Below are 21207 nucleotides of genomic sequence, written 5' to 3' on the forward strand. Positions count from 1 at the left end.
ACCAATTTCCCAGGAACCAGATTCAAGGCTAGTAGATTTTTTTTTTTTTTTTAATAAGATGCTTTATGGTAAGTGATCAAGTCCCAGTGGAGTCAGTGATACGGGACCCAAGAAGGGAATCTTTAAAACTTGAACCTTTGCTTTGTTTACCGCTTTTATTCTCTGCCACCTCCAAAAATATTCAACGGGGCACCGTCAAACTCAACCCACTGCAAGGACTGTATCGGGGCATTTGCTTGTTACCCCCGTAACCTTACTAGACAATCATCCCTGTTGCTAGCACTAATTTCTAAGTGGACAAAAGGCAGGTTTGAACTGGGAGATGAGACAAATAGGGCAAGGAGCTGCTAAATGAATTACTGATCTGCAGTACTGTATTCAGTCTCTGGCTGGCACTGTTGCACAAGTAGATAGCTACCAGAGGCATTGAGGAGCGGAGTGGAGAAGGGATATCTTAAGTTTAAGTCTATTTGGAACCTACCTTGAAAAAGGGAGAGAATCCAGTGGGGAAAGCTGCTGTGTGATTTTTAACAGTATCTTACATTGGTCCAGTTGGCCCCATGTTTCATCTGCTAAACCCAGCACCCACTAGGAGCTGCCTTAGGGTCTGTGTTCTGAGCTGCTTTGAAATAAGAATGTCGTTTTCATCTGTTTTTAATTGGGCTGCTGGTCAGGGATGCTTTGGGGGACAGGACTGGGAATGGGCAAGGAAAGCCTTTTCTCCTTGGCCCTGCAGGTTCGACACCAGCGCGGAAGAGAGAGAGGACCAAAAAAACTGCGAAGAACAATTGGGTGAGCTCAGTCCAGAGAGCGGTGGACAGGTGTCTAACCTTAATCTCCACCACCATTGGCCCTTATTAGCTGTCTCAGCAGGGGAAGCTTGCAGTGGGGCTGTCTGCAGGGGTGTTATTTCAGAAAAACGTTGGGGGGAAGAGGCAGGCAGTGGAGCAAAGTTGTCAGCATATAGAACATTATATGTGATTATATTATAGCCTGCAAAGCTGGGAGGATTGGTGGGGGGGCATACAGACCTATGAAAAATCTGGGGGAGGGGAGGCAACTGCCCCCCTTGCCCCATAGCAAATGACACCCCTGGCTGCCTGTGCTGTGCACAGAGCATTTCAGTCTCTGGGTTAAGCAATGCCACCAATTCTTCCCCCTCCTCCTTTTTTTTCTTGGAAGGAGCCCTCCTTGCTTTAAGGAAATGAACGCCCTACGAAGGGGGAACTAGGTTACAGTCCTTGCAATAATCCCAAACCACCAAACTGCGGTGAAAGCAGCCAGCGTGTAAAGATGCCTGTGACGGGTGGTGATGAAGTTGACTGTCTGGAATCCTTAGCAGAGTGTACGCTGGAGGCTACCAGCCTGCCTTGTAACTCCTCCTTGCTCCTGTTAAGAAAATGTGGGTGTTTGCTGCACTGAACAGCAGGGGTTTCCCTGCAGAGTCCTACTGTAATACTTCTAGCCACATGGTACTAACTTGTGGGGAGCTGTGGCCAAACCACTACAAAAGCGACACCTAGTATGGCATGCTCGTCCCCACAGTGGGGACAGATAGGATTCCTGACCCAAGTGAGGTGCTCAGGAAGAGACAGGTGGGTGCTGGAAGAGGAATGTTTGGCAGTGATCTAGTTCTTACACGGGAGTGGGAGGGGAGGGATTAATACAGATTGCTGGGTGTTGTTCAGGTGCTGAACTGGCAGCCAGCTATAGAGGGGAAAAGCCATTTGACCAGGAGATCGACTGAAACGAGGGATGTGGTTGAGGAACAATTCCTGCTTCCCAGCTTCAGTTGTAGCCTCAACCGTTGGTACCAGGGACCATGAGGTTTTACTGACTGTTGGGGGTTAGGCAGGGGTTGATTCTCCCAGGGGGCTGTGCTCAGTAATCTGCCCTCCCCGCATGCCTCTAATGGACTCCTTAGTACGGCATGCCCACAGGGTTCCCATCTGTCACCCCTCCCTGCTGAATGTCCAGCCATCACAGTGCCCAGCATAAGCAGTAAGTCTCAGTGGCAGCAGACGGGTGGCTGGCAGGAAGCCAGTTATAGTTCCCTGATTCTCTGCCTTGGTCCCAGAGCAGTTTAGAGCAGCCCCCCACAGACTGGGCCAGGTGGCTCTTGTCCCCTAGAGGCCATACATCAGCTGGGGATTGTCAGAGCTACCATGCTCGCCTCACTGCCCTTTCCTGTCCCTGATGTGCCTCTTGTGGCTCTGGCTGCTGGGGTCTCCCAAGGGTCTTAAGGGAGCGGAGTGGCACTAGGCATCTGGCCCAAGAATTCTTGATTGGAGTGGAAACAAAAATAGAAAAGCAGGGAGAGGTGAAACCGAAATCAGAGCATTCGATGTGATGTGTGAAGAGGGTCAGGAGTTCAAGGGCATTAGCTCAAGCTACAGGATCACATCTGACTCACCCATTCCTTGCAGCCACATCCCCAATTCCGGATGGCCGAGAATGGGGGCAAGTGTGGTGACGGACGGATTTCAGGAGGAAGCTTGTAACGTCCTGCCCATCTGGCTTGCAGAGCGGGGAAGGGCTCAACACTGTCCTAGAGGGGGACTTGTCCCTTGACAATCAAGACTGGTGGCGGCCCTCTGTGAAACTTTGTGCATGTGGGATGTGGGGAGGGGTTACATGTATACTTGAAAGCCATATTGTAGCTATTATCCGACTTTGTTTTGCTTTATTAATGGTTTCTGGAAAGCCTGTTGTTCCACAGATCGCTTCCTCTGAGCCCTCCAGTGATTCCTGACTGCCCCAATATGACTGGGGGCAGCAGGGGACCTCCAGTGAGGGGATATGGGGACACAGTACATGGGGAGCAGTAAGACACACATCATACCACCTCAAATGACGAGGGGCTTGCAGTATCTTCTCTCAGTATGGTGGTGGTTGTACCCCTGAAGAAGACATGGGTAATCCCCTTTTGATCCCCCCCATGTATGTAAACCATCTTTAATAATAGCTCAGGGGCAAGAGGTGTCTGGAACGCACGGGGTTGTTTTCCTGGAAAACCATTTCCATGCAAATAGTCTTAAAAAAAATTTTTTTTTTTTTTTTCCCAAAATAAAAGTTATGTGCATTTGCAGGTCTCCCTCATACTGGTGTGTGCGCACGCGTCTCATACATACATATGTATACTGAGGCTTTTCTTGGAGGAGTTCTATTCCACTTCTGCAGCTCTTGCCAACTCAGAGTGGGAGGAGGGATGCCCTTGTGGTTAGGGTGTTAGCCTGCGACTCAGGTTCAGTTCCCTACTCTCCCACAGATTCTCCTTTAATCTTTCTGCTTGTTGTTCCAGCTGTAGACGGGAGATAACAATTCTCCCTCCCTCCCCGGGGGTGCGCTAAGGAGGAATTCATCATGGTTGCAAGCCTGGCCTAGCCAAGCCTACGAGGGCCTAAGGATGCCTGGTTGAGCAAGGCAGTTGCCGCTTGTGGACTGGACATGGGCCACCTGCAGCTAGGGTTCTAGAATGCCGTGTGTACCAGAGCCAGACCCTTTCTATTCCCTACCCTTGCTGCATGGGCTAGAATGGCTGCCCATGCCCTCATGTCATCTCCTCAGCTCCACAGCAAGTCCGTGAGCTCACTGAGGGAGAAACCCTTGCACAAAGTACCAGCTTTCTAAAAAAAAACCAAAAGCTGCATAGTTGGTGCTACGGAGCTGTAGCAGTTACAATGTCACGAGCCACCCCCAACGGGGCAGTGCTGTCAAATTAAGGGGCTGCCTTGGGCAAGCCAGGAGGAGCATTCCTGTTTCCATTAACAAGAGCGGCGCTAGGGCACAAGGGAGATGCATACCCAGTGAGGAAGAGTCCCAGCTCAGAGGATGCTTGGTCGTACCCTGTCCCCAAAACACAAGAGCTGCTGCAGTTCTTCACCTTTAAGCAGAACGACGACGTGCCCTTGACAACAGAGATTTCCCTCTATGTACCCCCCTCTTCTGCTGCCTGGAAGCAGGAGTCTGGTGCCCTCCCTTGTCTTCTCCCTTGGACACTTTGCTTCACTGGCGAGCCTCACTAACCACGCTTGCCCACTAACCACATGGCGGGAGAGAGCACAAGAGGCTTCCCAGAGGTCAGGGAAGAACCAGGATGGCTGGGGAGTGACCACAGGCAGTAACGTGGCGCAAGCGTCCACACTTGGAGAAGCTGAGTCCAGCCAACATGGAGGGAGTTGCAGGACACTCTGTGCTCCTGTTGCTCGCCATGGTGCAGAGGTGAGAAGCTTCCAGCTCACTCCAGAGTCCCCCTTAGCATCTACGCAGCCTGCCTCCAGAATTCAAGTGGAGGGAGAGCCAGTGCAGATGGGAGAGCACCAGCCACTGCCGCTCAGACGTTCTCCTCTTGTAGCTCCAGCCCCTGGTTTTCGTAAGCTCTCGACGGCAGGATCCTTGTTCTGGGGGAATAGGCTGTGGGCTGCCCGTGCTCTTGCCATTCATGTTCCAAGGACTCGCTATGCCTGCCTGGCTGGGGGCACTGGCGGCCAGGTTGCAACATTGCCCGCTGCTTGTTCCGTTCAGGAAACCTTCAGTGACCGAGGTGCAGTTCAACCTGCCCATGGCCACCATGATGTTGTAGAGATCCCTCTAAGATGGCAGCCGCTGGGCTTTGCTGGCATGCAAAATACCTGCCGAAAGGAAGACCAGTCAGAGCAGCCAGCCTTTCCACACAACGGCATTTGGACCAAGCGGAATAGGGGAGACAGTGGGGAATTACAAGGCTCAAATGTAGACAGGGGCTAGTGCAGGACTGGGACTCAAGCAACCTGAATTCCACTCCCAGCTCTACCACTGACTCCCTCTGTCCTTGGGCAGGTCACGTCCCCATAGTGACTCAGTTTCCTCATTTATAAAATGGGGATAAATAACCCTCTCCTGCCCTTACAAAGCGCTCTGAGCTCTAAACAAGTGTGAACTGTTCATATCACAAGAGGCTAAAATTAAACGGGGGAGAGATTCATTTCTGAGCCAAAACTTTTCTCCCATGGCAATTTGACCAAGGATGTCGTTCTTTCTATACAATGGTCCGAGTGGGGACGCGAGTGGTTGTATGTTTGCGTAGCCTAGCAGCGAATGGGAACATGGGGCCTGATCCAACATCCATTTGCAGTCAGTGGCAAACCACCCATTGTCAACGGGCATTGGAGCTGATCAGTGGAGATTAAATTCCTCTCCCACCACAAGGGAACCGCCAGTCAGAAGAGTAACCACTCAGGGCACTGGAGTGGTAAGTCTAGCCTCTCTCCCCACAGCCTCGAGTCAGCTAGCTGACATCTATAGTATAACCAGTTCACAAGGCTGACAGAAAAGCAGATGAAAGGTGGAGAAGCCAACAGGCGGGTCCACTGGGGGAATAATTATTAAGTGAAGATCCTTGCAAAATCCTATTTCTCTGGTGAATCTCTTCACTCGTTTTCTGAGAATCAGGCCGAGGAGGATCCGTCAGTTCATAGTTCAGGTTTATGGTGAGTGTTATTTAACAGGCTGACTTTCCAAGCAGAACCTTAGCCGCCCAAGTTAGCTGAGACTCTGAACTAATCTGTGAATAATCACAGGAAACAGATGCAAAGCCTACACAGGACAAAACATGGCCTGAGATTTTCAAAGGGGATTTAGACACATTCATTAAATAAAACCGAGTTTAAGTCCCCTAGACTGCCTTGAAACTCTCCGCCACAGCTTTTGCTGGGAAAAGCAGATTTCATCATTAACCTTCCACCCAGCTTAAAACAGTAGCTATTCCAGTCAGTGTCTTCACCATTCTGCCTGTTGTCCGGAAAAAGTGTTTATTGAAATCCACAGCGCTTCAGGCCAGAAGGGAGCACCAGAACATCTTGTCTGACCTCCTGTACATCACAGGCCACCATCATCACCCAGCACCCGCACACCAACCCCAACCACAGACATTAGACCGAAGTACTACAGCTCCCAGGAGACTAGACTGTTCTGTGCTGCAGGCAGAGAATAGGAAGGGCTGAGGTGCACCAGTGCTCAAGGCCCTGCAATGGCAAGAAAATGATGGCGAGAGAGCCAGCGAATCCTGGCAAGTGACCCTCACGCTGCAGGAAAAATTCCCCCCAAGCTGGCCTGGGGAGGGGGCAAATTCTGTCCCAACCCACATAGAGTGAATATTTAGAGGTCCTGGCACAAACCACCACATTTTCTAAGAGTGGCCAATGATTCCATGTTCCTCCGGTTTTGGATGCCCAACCTTGACTAGGTTCTCAGAGCTGCTGAACAACACACACCAGTAAGAGACCTGAATCAGCCCTTGAATTCCCCTATCACTCCAGGAGCATGTTCTCCCTCTCTACATCCTTTAACATCAGGGCTGACTATGGAGCTGCTGGTGCCCTCAGCAAGACTAGACTACAGAGCCCTATAGGTGCTAGAGTATGCCCAGGTAGGTGCCCCTCCTCCCTTGGTCACTTGCCCTGAATGGCCTTTCAGCTGGACTCTGTCCCACCTGAACCCCAGCAATGCAGTTTGAAGGAGCCACAGCGTTATTCCATCATCTCACTGTAAGGGCAGCTTCTCAGGCTCTGCCTGCCTTTCCAGAACATCAGACGGGCACTCTTGTTCCCAGACTTGTTATATAGGGCCTGATGTTCGACGGTGCTGAGCACCCACAGCTACCTTTGGCTTCCACTGGAGCTGCAGGTGCTCAGCCCCATCGGAAATCTGGATTCCAGTAATTACTGAAGCCTAGAATGAGACAGATGGAGATGTCCTCTGGGCCCAGTCTCCTGTCTGCCTGAGATCTGGTGCACCAACCTCCATGGTTCCCAGTGCCCTATAATCACACTCTGCAGGGCTGGGCCAAGGACAGCTGCATAAGTATGTGCTGTATCATCCCCCCTCGGCTCTACCTGCTGTCAGGATGGGGATCTTATCTCTGAGAGGACCACACCTTGCTGTCTGAAGACAATCAAGAAGGGAAATTGCAGGTGAAAACCAATGACAGAGGAACACAAGGGGGGATAATTCCAAGTGGCCAGTGTTATCGGCGGCAGGCCACGCAGGGACATTTCCGACACATGCAAGACCCGGAGCTGCCACTGGCTTCCTGGTGAAGAGCTAGTCTGGTTGGCAAGAATATCTACCAGTAGCTGATAGGCGTGAAATGATGGTGGAGAGAGAGGGGTTGCATGGTGGAGCTGAGTGAACGGAGGTGGGATGGAATAGGCCACAGGGGACTGTAATTATGGTACTTAGCACTTATAAGGTACTTTAACTATTTACTATACACAGTCTTCCCCATTATTTTTCCTGAATATCAAATCCAGCTCTCTCGGCTCCTCCTGTTTAGTTCTGCCCCCTTCCCTACCTCTCCTTTTAGTATGAAACTACTACAGAACAGCATTCAAATACAGGGCCTTTGCCTTCCTGTTTAACACAAACGCAGGAGTACTGTACTGTACTTACTGTACTTGCCCTTACTGAGACCTGGTCCTACCTGGTCTCTCTCCCCCATCCCATCCTGCTCCTTTAACCTGAGATGCGTCTTGCAAGTTATCTGATTTTCACCCTGCACATGCCCAGCCTGGATGCCAGCTTGCGCCAGTCATTCCCACTGATGCTATTTGGGTCCAGCAGCATCTGTAGCTGCTCAAAGAGCTCGCGGGGGATTTTGGAAGGGAAAAAACACACAGCTCTCTCAGCGTCACTCAGCCAGGTGGGATCACTGAAGCTGAAGGCCTGGTGCTAGCTCAGTGCACTGACTCTTCTGCACCCCAGCCCTTTTTCTAGATGTTCCATCACCGGCACTGCTTTAGCTCTAGCTTTTCATAGCAGCCACCACGTCCCTTTGAGGTGGAACAGGGGGTTCTGAGATGGAGGACGCCGCTTTCCAGCCCCATCTATATGGATCTGTTTCTGCACCAGTGATTTCCACGTGGCTATGGAGTGCAAGTCTCCTGATCTGAGTTCATGGGTCCTTAGAACTTTGGCTGGTATGTGCCTCCAGATATGCCAGTCCCAGCCTATATCACCCAGTGCGGGATACAGGCTAGGAGGGGAAACTCATCAGTACCCATGGTCCCTGCCTCCCCCAGTCGGAGTTGCTGTAAGGAATGGGGCAGAAGTGCTTTCAGTACAAGGAGACTGCTCCCAGCCCAGCAGCCACTAGGAGTACTTTACAAATCACCTCTCTTCAGCAGACCCAATACTCGCCTGTTACAGTGAGGGGCGGAAGAGATTCTGGTCACCGGAGAGCCGCTCCCTGGGGCCTGGAATCTCAAGATTTCCACATACTTCGTCTCCAGGCCCTGAAGCAAGAGAGAAAATGAGAGGGCAGAGTAAGAGTCATTTAGCTGAACTGTGCACACGTGCTGCTGGATTGATAACCCTGGGGAACAGCCTTCCCAGGGCTGGCTAACATCCTGGCTGTGCGATTACTGGTGCAATGGCAGAGACCCTGTGTCTGGCTCATGCACACCAGTGCAATATGCTGCAGCCAATGGCCTTACAGCTTCAGAGTGGCGACCGAGTCAGCGAAAGCAGCCTACGGGAGGACTTTGTACCAGGCTGGTAATATTGCGCTGCTGAGTCAGGGTGGGGAATGAGGGTGCCGGAAGTTCAGACGAGTGCCTCCTGATGCAGGGCCAGGAGCCTGCCCTTGTGCCAGAAACGACTTCCTCCTGGCTCTCATCCTGCACTTACCTACGGGGCCAGATCCTCAAGTGGTGTAAATCGGCATAGCTCCACTGCCTTACACCAGCTGAGGATCTGGGCCTCTACAACTAACACTGTTCCCTGGTGCCAACTGTAGGACATTCCTGCCACACCTGCAGTGAGCTCTGCTATCAACCCTTCACCAAGTTCTGCATGGCTAGTGGGATTGTTTCTCTACTCCAGGGGCAGGGTTGTTCAGTCTTTTGTATGCCCCCTCTCCCCCCGCACACACAGACACGTGCTTAGTGGGGAGAGCACACAATTAATACAGTCACCAAATTTGAAGCTGGCCTTATATTGCACTATGTCAGGGTATGGTGGTCATGACTGAAGCGTATAACTCGCAGCTTTGGGCACTGGGGTCGGATGCCACTGCCTAGCCTGAATATAAAACAAAGCCCACCATCCTCTCACCCGGTTAGCTGTGAATCCGAACTGCTCAACAGATCCCCATCCCCTGCTAGGCCCCACCCCCAGGACATTGCAAGGGTCTCTCTCTGTCTCTGGGTTTTCTACAGCACCCATCACTGTAGCATCAAAGCCTGTTCACTCCAACCCCCATTGAGACATATTACAGGGGCCTGGATTTAGGGATCCTACCTCTGGAACCCCTGTAATAAAAGTAGACGATAAAGACTGGGTGCTGCTGAAGGAACAGTGTGCGAGGTGGTGCGGCAGGTAGGAAAGCCAATCCCCTCTGCTGGTGGAGCACAGAATGAATCCCTGGGACTCAGGGGGCTCCGGACTCCATTTAACAACTGCTCGTGCAGAGAAGTGAGGCTCAGGCTCTTCCCAGTGCTAACAGCGGTAGATTAAACCACAGAAACCTAGCGGTTACAATATCCCCCAGCCCCTGCTCCCATCTTCTATAAATACCTGTATCGCAGAGCTGCCAGGCTGGCACTTCAGAGCCGTTACAGTGAAACCCAAATGAGGTTACAAGGTATTCCTGGTCATGCTATCTCATTCTGAATGACTGACTTAGCTGACATGTTTAATATACACATGGTACCCTGCCACCGCTCGCTGTCTTTGTTCAGGGGAAGGTTAAATTTTACAAAAGATAAATGGCCCTAATAAAAAAGTCAACTGTCTCTCCTGCCTCCTGCTTCTAACACGAGCTTGGGCTTCTTCTCTTGCTCCTAATTAAATTACCAACAGAAATAAAAGGCCACATCATTTTAAAGATTCTTTCTTGATAATTTAAACAGACACTGGCTTGGGCCAGAATTCAAGATCCAAGAACCATGAATGCTGGGCAAGTCTGAACCCAGATCTGGGCGTCGTGACTGGTTCCTTAGCTCTATCATGGGCCAAACTAAACCTCTAGATCTGAGCTGCCCTGAGTTTTGAGGCTGTTCGGATCCAGATCTGAACTACTGCTGCTCAGAGCCATTTCCAGTGAGAGATGGGATCTTTGGGTCTCAGCAGGTCAGATGTGCCGTGTGAAAGAAAAAACTGAAGCTTAACGCTCATTAGCACAGAGAAATGATCTCAGGCTGGTGCATGCTGGACAGTGAAAACTGTCTCCCGCTCGGTATGGAGCAGCAGGGAGAAAGTACGCAGTGCTTCAGATATAACACAGATTGGCACATACAGATATTGCTGCCTAGGTGCTACAGTGGTGGGCACATTATAAATGCCTAGAATAGATTAGATAGGTAGATTAGCTAGATAGCATATGTAGACAGAGCAGGTAGGTAAATAGTATTAACTAAAGAAGTAAATAGATAATTGGGTATAAAGATAGGCAGGGAAGTAGATTAAGTAGGTAGATAGATGAAGTGGATAGGTAGGCAGGGATTAGTTGGGGTTGTGTAAATAGGCATGTAGACAGAGTAGCTAGGTAGCTAGATTAAATTAGGTTAAACAGATTAAGTAGGTAGCTAGGTTCAGTAGACAGTTTGGGTAGGCGGGTGCTGGACTGCGTATGTACACAGGCAGGTAGACAGAGGAGATGGGTAAACAGAAGAAGTAGGTAGTTAGGTTAAGTAGCTAGATTAGGTAGGTAGCTGGGTTAAGCAGGAAGAGTAGATATTTAGACCCAAGTTCAGAACTCACACTATGTGTGCATTGTAACAATGACTTCATTGGTCAATGCTGTCCATTCTTCATTCTGATTGGCTCAAATGGAAAGAAAATAAATAGAAGTCAAAACAGCAGTTCAGAAAAAACGATGCTCTCAATAAAACCCCAACTAAATAGTTAACGTTCATGATAATAAAGAAAAGAAACCCAAACCTGTTTCTTTTTTTCCTTGCTTAGCAAATATTAAATACTTTGCCCTTCTGTATTTCCTTTCATCCTACAGCCATTCATTAGTTAGCCCTGGCAACCCCCTGGGAAGTGGGTACTTATTGCACCCATTTTGAAGCAGGTGAAACTGAGGCACAGAGAAGAGACGTGATTTGCCCAAAGTCACAGAGGGAGTCCATGAGAGAGATGGGAATAAAACCAGTCCTCTGACTCACAGTCCCTTGCTATAACCACTAGATAATGATCCTAGACCCCTGGGGCAGGGACTGGGTTTATACAGTAGAACCTCAGAGTTACGAACACCAGAGTTACGAACTGACCACTCAACCACACACCTCATTTGGAATCGGAAGTACACAATCAGGCAGCAGCAAAGACCAAAAAAAAGAAAAAGGAAATACAGTACTGTGTTAAATGTAAATTATTAAAAAAGTAAAGTGGATGTTTAAAAATAGATTTGACAAGGTAAGGAAACTGTTTCTGTGCTTCTTTCATTTAAATTACGATGGTTAAAAGCAGCATTTTTCTTCTGCATAGTAAAGTTTCAAAGCTGTGTTAAGTCAATGTTCAGTTGTAAACTTCTGAAATAACAACCAGAATGTTTTGTTCAGAGTTATGAACATTTCAGAGTTGCAAACAACCTCCATTCCCGAGGTGTTTGTAACTCTGAGGTTCTACTGTGCAGTGCCTGGCACAATGGTGTTCCGGTCCGTTTACTAGGGGCCCTGACCACTACACCAATACAAATAAATAATAATAATAGAGCCAGGAAGTGAACCCAGGAGTCTGGTTTTCCAGTGCCCCGTTTTAACCACTAGACCCCACCCTGCAGAGAGACTTTTAATTCCACAGGCTGTTCTGAATGAGAAATGGCCAAGAACAGTTACACTGACAGAAACCACGGAGTCAGGCAAACTGCTGCAGACCGGAGGCTACCTGCTTCCTCCGGAAACAAAATCCGTGCCAAATGTGGAGGTGAGGAATGGACTGGCAGCTGCTGTCATCCACGTTCTCCCAGCCTGCAATGGGCAAAGTGGTTACAGTCAAGCTCTAAATGACACTGGTTCAGCATGATGCCTAGCATCACAACATGACCTCCACTAGTAAAGGCCCTGTTTTGTCCGTAGGTTCCTTGAATCAAAGCACTGACTCTTGACAGTGAGGTGCGTGACACTGAGCACAACTGATTGTGCACAGGTATCCACACAGCACTCACTATGCTCTTGAGGCCAGATCCTCAGCTGGTGTAAACCTATGCAACTCCATTGACTTCAGTAGGGCTACACTGATTTACACCAGCTGAGGACCTGGCTCTCAAAGTCCTTTCTTAGCCAGCACCAGGCTCCATGTAAATCATGGTCAGAATTTTCTTACAATTGTCCCTTCTCTGGTTGTTCCAAAGACCCAGTGAGGTGTGTGGAAAGATCCTCTCTGGGCATGACATTTGGAAATGCGCTCTTCTCAGCCCCCAGCCATTCGTATCTAGGCACTGTCACAGGTCAAAGTCTGTGGGCTTTTCTGGTTAGTTACCGGGAAGTGAAACAAGAGCTGGCAGGAGCCAAGGATGCTGCACTGATTTTTATTGTCATCATAATTTTATTTAATAGCAATAAAATAAATACAACTTCTCAAGTCACGGATGAGTTTTCTTTGCTTGATACTTGTAGTTTTGTCACCTGCCTGGAAAACCCCCAGCATTTTGGCTGAGATTCAGTGTAATGGCAGTGTAATATCTAGTACCTGCTCCCTCTCTCATGCACAGCAATGGATTCACCAACCTCATACTTCTTTCCTATCTCTGATACCTATGATCCCCTGGGAACTGGGAGCACTGAGATAAATGGACTTTGATCTCTCAGCAGAAATGGGAATATTGCATTCCTCAATGATTCACAGTAAAGATCCCTAATGTACCCTATAGCAACAGAGCATTAGTGATAGAGCTGGGAGAATAATTCTTAACAGATTATTTATTAGACCAATTTTGCTTTTCCTCCTCATGAATCATCCGTAAGCAGATCACGTTTTTCTCAGATTTATTCATCATTCTCTGAACAGTGTCCCTGACCAATTCTTGCTGTGTTGCCGATTTGCAGGTGGCTTCTTGGGAGCATTTAAAATTTAGAACATTTTGAATGGATGCATAGGTCACATGGTGTCTTCCTCTTCTTTGATTGGATGCGCACAACTCTTTGTATCAGATAGTCAAGGTGACTACCTGTGTAACGTGACCCGATGCCCCTGGATGGGGCTTGAACCTTGGAGATCTGGGTCTAAAAGCATGAGCCTGTCCTGCCTGAGCTAAAAGATCCAACTTTGTTAGCACAAACCCCGCAGTGGGCTCATAAACCTCTATGAAAGGAGACAGCACTGCATTGTGGCAGGGTGTGTTACACTTGTATTTTGCAAATTCACAAGTCCCCCTCTGGAAAAATTGCCTAATAATTGCTTGAAATTTGCTCTGATTCTGGGGTTGGTCCGATCCCCGGTGAAGACAAAGCAGTCTCAGGGGCTGTCCTTATGGATCCTAGGGGCTATTTCAGCAGCCAGAGGTAGCTGGGGTGTGGCAGTGCAGGCTCCTTTTCTCCAGAAATGTCTCCAAAACGACCCCTACATGGGGAGCTGCTGGGTGAGTCGTCTAGTGCTATTATGCCAGCTATATGCCCACACAGGGAAATTCTCCATGGCCAGTTATAGAGGTTTTATAGCTTCTGTGCCAGTGAAGCCAGGACTCTCGTGAACTGGGCCATTAATTTTTTAGATGAAATACTTAATTTCTCCAGCATCCTAATCTGTAAAGTGGGCTAGGAATTTGACAGACCAGGCCTAGGTATGATCTGGGTTATACAGAAATCCATCAAGCAGCAGATTACTCTGAACAGTGATCTTTTTGCACCCTGTCCATGGGAAGGAAATACTGGCAGCTAAAAACTGTTGACAGGTTACCTTCCCGTGTAGTCATGAAGGAAGCATGAGTCAGCGCTCTGCATTATTACTACTCCAGTGGAACATCAGCAGCCATCTGGCTGATCGCACTAGAAACTGTTCTGTCATGCACAATAGCAGCATTGCTGAATGATGGGCTTTTCCATTTGCAAGGTCTTCAGAGGGGTGGGCTCCAAAATTGAGATGCACGTGGCTATTGTTCAATTAATGCATGTGTTGCATCTCTTATTTTACAGTGATAATTACCCTATGGAAACACAACCCTTCAATGGAGCTACGCTGATTTACAGCAGCTAAGGGAATGACTACACTGCGATAAAAGACCCACAGTGCGGCCGCCACTGGCCCAGGTCTGCTAACTCAGATTCATGGGGCTCGGCTGCGGGGCTATCAAATTGTAATGTAGACATTTGGTCTCAGGCTGGAGCCTAGGCTCTGAGTCCCTGAGAGTGGGGAGGGTTTCAAAACCCAGACTCCAGCCCCAGCCTGAACATCTACACAGCTATTTTTAGCCTCGCAGCCTGAGCCTCATAAACCTGAGTCATCTGACTTGGTCTTTGAGACTCAGTGCGACGGGTTTTTTATTGCAGTGTAGACGTACTCTAAGAATCTGGGTTTCTCCCCACTTTTCACAAAACAGTAATTTTCTTCTGCTCCTTCTGAGCACAATAAAATTAAAGGATCTGACTGGGTCTGTGTTATAATGGAAATATTACACTCCCCCAAGAGACATCAACCTTGCTTCAGACCATGTAATTCAGGTAATGACCCATGGCAAAAGTGAATTAGTGTTTAATTCTCCATCCCTTGCAGACAGCCTCCTAATGGAAATTGATTTCTAGGTCTCTCTCTCCCTCCCTCTGCCATTTAGCATGCATTTGTAATGTCTTTACTTTAGATTCAAGAGGCTTTTGCCAATTTTGGCTAAGAGGGAAGTGGAGGGGAGATCACAGAGAGTCTCTGGTGAATAAATGTTCTGATATGCACCACACGGATGATAAAAATTGCAGACGCCCATTCACACACACAGAGCATGTTCTCTCTCTCACTCACACACTGTTGTACATAGTGAAGATATACTTGGACTGGGCCAGCTCCTGAGCTAGTGCAAATCAGCATAGCTCTATTGCTATCCATAGAGTTACTCCAATTTACATCAGATGAGGATCGGGCCATCTGTCTCTCTCATTAATGCACTAGCACACAAATACACAATCCCACATGCAGGACACATTCTCACCTACATACAAGTTCTTCACATAACACTCATATACACATACACACTCTTACATGCACAGACACTCATATATACACCATTCACGTACGTTGAAATACTCAACACATACACAACGCATTCACACCACATACACAAACAGAACACACATTCTCTCTCTCTCTCACACACACACACACACTGACTCACAGAGGGATTCCCTCATTGCATCAAGCAGAGATGTGGAGTCTCACATACTGCGTGTATGTGTGAATTTGACAGGTTGGATCCGCCCTCTGCATACAGTTACACAAACACCACTAAAGGGAGCCTCAGTAATTCTTCCAGACTACAGGCTCCACACACACGCCCCTTTCTCTGCTACTTCAGCGTAACTCAGATGACAATTTCTTCATTGTGTAGAAGCAGGAACAGAGCCAGAGGCTGGCCTCAGAAATCCATCTGTTTGCTTGTTGTATTTTCCTGGTGACGGGGGAAAATCAACTGGGAGAAGGTGAGTGAAGGCTGCTGTTCCTATAGATTTAGCCTTGTCAGTATCAGCAGCTGTGTTCCAAATTAGAATGTTATGACAGTGAAGTGTCTGTTTCACCCCTTAGTTACTTCAGCAATCTGTAACAAACTAGCCTAGCATTTCCAGTGTTTGTTTGGTTTTTTTTGCAAACCCTGGCAGTAACAATTTGCTCTGCTGAGTAGAAACTGAAATGCAGCCTGTGCCATTATATAATTTTAAATTAGGATCGACTCTTCTTATTTTGCTCAGCACAAGGCTGGTTTTCTGGCCCATAGACGCTTCAATAGTGCCATAAACTGTCTGGTAAAGGACTTGTTTATTTGCTATGACGCCTGTGTGTATTTGGTCTTTACTGATGCATACCTTTGCTTGTGTTCTGCTGGCTCCGGGTTTCTAAAGATGATCTTTTCTTGCATAATATTAATAATTAGTATGGGCTGTCAGCGTTAGTTCTGGATCAAAATCCAAAACACAGAAGACTATTCGGGTCAGTTCTTTTCTCCTGATCTATGTCCCCCGACAAGTGCAAAGTAACAGAATAGATGGATTCCCAGGGACAGTGGTGCTGCAACTACGGGTGCAAGGGGTGCTGCTGCACCTCCTGTCTTGAAGTAGTAACAACAAACACCAAATACATGGTTTCCATCACCAGCACCCCCACTATAGAAATTGTTCCAGCACCCCTGCCCAGGGACTTTTTTTTCTGAAAGACGTATTCTGAACCTCTCCCCTTACATTGCCAAAGACAACCACCTTTTAGAAGTCTTTTGCTCAGACTCCCACAGTGATGCCGAGCATGATCAGTATGATCTTTTACTGCCAGGAAGAACAGCCCACGTGTTCCTGCAGATTAATGAGATTGGGTTTAAAGTTATGAATGGATCCAAAAAGAAAGGGTTGGTCCACTGAGAGGCTAGACAGGCACATCTCAATCTGCCCCTGAGGGTGAGAAGCATGTTGAGGACTGGGGGACACTCAGCCCTGATACGACTTGCCCATAGTCATGTAAAGACTGTGCGACTGTCTTTAAAAAGGGAGGGGGTATGTAATGGCGAGGACAGGGGATTGAGACTCGGCATTCATAGAATCATAGAATCATAGAATATCAGGGTTGGAAGGGACCTCAAGAGGTCATCTAGTCCAACCCCCTGCTCAAAGCAGGACCAATTCCCAACTAAATCATCCCAGCCAGGGCTTTGTCAAGCCGGGCCTTAAAAACCTCCAAGGAAGGAGACTCCACCACCTCCCTAGGTAACGCATTCCAGTGCTTCACCACCCTCCTAGTGAAATAGTGTTTCCTAATATCCAACCTGGACCTCCCCCACTGCAACTTGAGACCATTCCTTGGTTCTGTGCCTGGATCTGGAAGGGAATCACTGTATGACCTAGACAAGTCCATAAACCCCTCTGTGCCTCAGAATGTTATGAAATGGGGGAGAATAATCCCTTTCTGCCTTCCAGGAGTGCAGGGAGGATTAAATAATGTTAGTAAGGCACTTTGAAATATTGTGATGAAAAAATGCTCACTACAGATGTTTATTTAAAATATAAATATATGGTGAGAGATAAGCTGAAGAGAGAAGAAAATGGGGGTCCCACGACAAACTGCCTGTTTTTCCCTACTGAGAGGAGCATGCAGCAGAGAGATAATAGCTGCATTGAGAGGTCTAGCAGCATACATGTAGGAGAGGTTGCGCGCTCTGTGAGCTGTGGCATTGGGACAAGCACTGAGAAAAGTGACTTCAGTCCTGTCTTCTAAGGATGGTTTCAATGCAGCCACGTTAGGTAATTAATGAAATTGCAGCAGCCAGTGCAATGACAGGGAGTGGGGATGGGGGGGAGCCACTTTGCCAAAAAGACCTCCAGGCAATTAGAGTAAGGCAAAGACCTGGAAGGTCTTGGTCAATATGGAAATAACCAATGTCCTTTGTAAATGATGCTCACTTATTGCTTTTTAGTCACAAAACGCCAGAACCAGCCACCCCAAGTCCAGTTCAATCCAGTAAGGAGGGATGTGGGCTCATGCTTTTGGGTTCTCTGCCTTGCCTCATATCGGGGGAATTCTCGGCTGGCTCTTGACACGGAAGGAAGTGCCTACTTGGTTCGAAAGCCTGAAGAAACCCTCTTGGCGTCCACCCAACAAAATGTTCCCCGTCGTGTGGACTACCCTGTACACAGGCATGGGGTAAGGTTCTGTGTACTATCCCTTCTCTGTTTCTGTAGGTCTTTATCTCTAGGGGAGACTTCACTCTCCTCCATGGCTCAGTTTGGAGCTTTCCTTCTCAAGGACAAAGTGGGCAGGAAAGGGACGTTTATTTTCAGAAGATGAACCTAACACCCCACTGGGTACTGAGCTGAGTTCATCAGCTCCACCTGGAACTTTTTTTTTTTGCCGGGAACTTTGTCTACACTGGGTTTATTTTGCACGGAGGCTCACGATGACAACTGTAGAACTTTGAGAACCCAGCTAAGATCAGGGGCCCATTGTGCTAGGCGCTGTATCCATAGCCAGAGACATTCCCTGCCAGATGAACTTACTGCCTAAATAGACAAGAGAGATCATGAGTTTGATGTGATGGCAGGCCACAGATGTAGGTGCACCAATGCTGCGCTGGTGCAAACCCACTACCGCAAGTCACTTTTACACCAGTGCGGTATGTTTAGACTAGGAGCTGCATCAGTGTAGCTACATTGGTGCAAACCCCCTCCCTCAAAACCCAGTGTAGACAAGCCATAAGAGCTGCCTTTGGCAGGGTGGGATCTGCCCTTGGAGCTGTGTTCCAATAGTAAGAATTATATGGAGCAAAAACCGGTGCCTCCTAGTAGAATAGTGCCTGATCCCACAGCATCTTGGAGAGAAGCCAGGTGGGACAGCAAAATGTTAATTGTGATTTTCCTCTTCACAGCTACGCTTCATATTTGGTGTGGAATGACTTAGGGGGCTTCAACAGCAAAGCTGTCATCCCACTGGGCCTCTACGGAGCTCAGCTTGCCTTGAACTGGGCTTGGACTCCCCTATTCTTTGGCGCTCATAAGCTAAAACTGGTAACGTGTCTGTGCATATTTATCTTGTGTCGTCTGTGTCTCTGCGCCACCAGTTTGGCGCCTTTCGGAGGGTCTACAGCGAGCACCAGGTAGTGCTGTACCCTGTGTCAACTGTAAAGGCATCTTAGCAGAGCTCAGTGTCTGCTCACACCACATTTGATTCTAACCAGTGTTATCAGTCCCTCGCATTCCTGACCTGAAAAGCAGGGCGGTTAGGGAGCCAGTCTTCTGGCTGCTGCATCTTTCCGTTAAGAATTTACGTCGAGAGATAAGCCTCCTTGAGTGTCACGCCCTGGTCCAACCAGAGGCAGGGCCATGAACTTCAAGGGGGCCACACTATTCGTGGATGGCTTATCAGGCTATAAAATACACTGTCAACAGGAGAGCCCATAACAGTCCTACTCTCGCTGGACTGCCTTCGATAAGAGTTACTCTTACAATGCATAGGGAGAATACGATCCCAGCAGTAGATGCCTCAATCATTTCCCTCTCTCTTCTTCAGGCTCTGGTGGACATCCTGTGCCTATATGGCCTGGTGCTTGGCACCATGTACTCTTGGTACCCCATTAACAAGATGGCAACAATGCTGATGGTGCCTTACCTGGCCTGGCTGACCTTGGCTTCTTCTCTCACCTTCTGCATCTGGAGGGACAATCCTGAGGAGGAAAAAGGAAAGAGTGACTAAGACAAAAAGAGGAGCTGGTGAAATAAGGTCATTCTATGAAATCAACCCATCCTGATGTGATGTGGTGAACCAAGAGCTGATAGCCTGGGGGTGGTTAATTTTATTAAGATTGACACCTGAACATACATATTATTTGCATAGGGCGGATGGGGAAAATTTTGCAGAATGCAATGGGATGTCCCTTTAAGGCTACCATATACCTTTAACCTGAGAACCCCTGCCTCTCTCTTTCTCCAACAATGCTGGGGTTTTGGGGTTACAGCTGTATGGTGGCCTTATAGGGACACTAACAGGTTAAATCTCATAGGCCAATTTCTGCTCTGTTATGCCACTATAAATTCAGAGTCACTCCACTGAAGACAATGGAGTTATTCTGGATTTATATCAGTGCAACTGAGATCAGAATTTGCTCGCATACATTAAAAAAAATTCTCACCTGTGTGACAAAAAACACCTGAGATGATTAAAACAGGACAATTTTTACAAACCTAATGGCTTTTTGCCATTTTTGCTGTTTAATTTTTGCATAAGACTCAGTTTGGACTTTTTACCATTAGCCATTAACTTCTCACCACCTAGGTTGCTTGCTCATTACTTGCCATTCTCTCTGCCTGCGAAATGAAAATGGTCAGGTTCATTTTCTGCTTTTAGTTTATTGTGCTTCTTGGTTCTCATGCCCCTGTGCAATGCTGCAATGACTGGAGTGCAAATAACTGTACTGAAGGGAAATCTTTATCTGTCCCACCTCCAAAATACCCCTCCCCACAAACCCTCCCCCCCTCTGCATTCACTGAAATAAAACATCCCCCAAAACATGTATTGACACATTTATAATATGCTTTGTAAAACCTTCAAACCAACCCCTCTAAATGTTGTGCCTTAAACTACCAGACAACAGCTGGGATTTTCAAAGGTGCACAAGGGAGTTAGATGCCTAAATTCCATTGAAATTCAGTGGGAATTGGGCACCTGACTTAGGGTGACCAGATGTCCCGATTTTATAGGGACAGTCCTGATTTTTGGGTCTTTTTTCTTATATAGGCTCCTATTACCCCCTTACCCCCGTCCCGATATTTCACACTTGCTGTCTGGTCACCCTAACCTGACTCCTTTAAAATCCCAGGCAGTATCACTTTACCCAATACCACTTTGGCATTTTCCAGGTTAGCGGAAGCGGTGCCTGATTCATGTAACAAACAGGCCCATAAGGACTGCTCATGTGAGAGCGTGCTTGCAGGCCGGGGCCTGTAATGCTGAGGAGGTTGTGCCTCCATAGACTCATCAAGAGGGTCCTGGACAAATCGACTGTCTAAAGTGCTTACCAGACCCCCATTACCATAGCATGTGAGCCCCTCGCACTTTTTATGCTCACAAACTCCCTGTGAAGTAGGACAATGCTATTATCCCTATTGTACAGACAAGGAGACTGAGGCACAGAGAGACTTAGGCCAGATCTACACTAGAAAGTTTTGATGGTAAAGCAATCTGAGTTAGGGGTGTGATTTTTCTTTTTTTAAACAACATTTCTATATTGGCAAAAGCCCTAATGTGGATGTAGTTATCCCAACAAAAAAGCTTTTGCTGATTGAAGTTTTTTGCTTTGGGAATCAAGCTATACCAACAAAAGCACTCCTTTGCAAGTATAAACAGCATCTACACTACAAGAATTTGGCAGGATAGCAATACTAGTGAGTGGTTTCTAGTGCAGACTAGGCCAAAGTGATGTGCCCAAGGTTACAAAAGCAGTCGGTGGCAGAGCAAAGACAATTCTCACCTCCTGGGCCAATGCTCTAACCACTGGACAATCCTTCCTCTCCAGAAGATAAGAAATTCAAAATGTTCAGGCTTCACCCT

General features: G+C 47.9%; 1 protein-coding gene across 1 annotated transcript; it reads left to right on the plus strand.

Moving 5' to 3' along the window:
- The first annotated feature begins 15405 nt into the window (after positions 1-15405).
- TSPO2 (translocator protein 2) lies at positions 15406-19995 on the plus strand. The gene is made up of 4 exons (XM_065402315.1): positions 15406-15605; positions 17582-17808; positions 18530-18668; positions 19171-19995. Exons 2-4 carry the CDS (start codon positions 17636-17638, stop codon positions 19351-19353), a joined length of 495 nt encoding a protein of 164 aa, XP_065258387.1. The 5' UTR covers positions 15406-15605; positions 17582-17635; the 3' UTR covers positions 19354-19995.
- Positions 19996-21207: the final 1212 nt, after the last annotated feature.

Source organism: Emys orbicularis, chromosome 4 (assembly GCF_028017835.1).
Source record: "Emys orbicularis isolate rEmyOrb1 chromosome 4, rEmyOrb1.hap1, whole genome shotgun sequence".
NCBI lineage: Eukaryota > Metazoa > Chordata > Testudines > Emydidae > Emys > Emys orbicularis.

Excerpts from the sequence above, each read along its gene's own strand:
- TSPO2 (XM_065402315.1), top strand. The coding sequence starts at position 17,636 with ATGTGGGCTCATGCTTTTGGGTTCTCTGCCTTGCCTCATATCGGGGGA. Across the intron at positions 17,809-18,529 it reads ACCCTGTACACAGGCATGGG|CTACGCTTCATATTTGGTGT; the intron begins GTAAGGTTCTGT and ends TCCTCTTCACAG. Across the intron at positions 18,669-19,170 it reads GCGCTCATAAGCTAAAACTG|GCTCTGGTGGACATCCTGTG; the intron begins GTAACGTGTCTG and ends TCTCTTCTTCAG.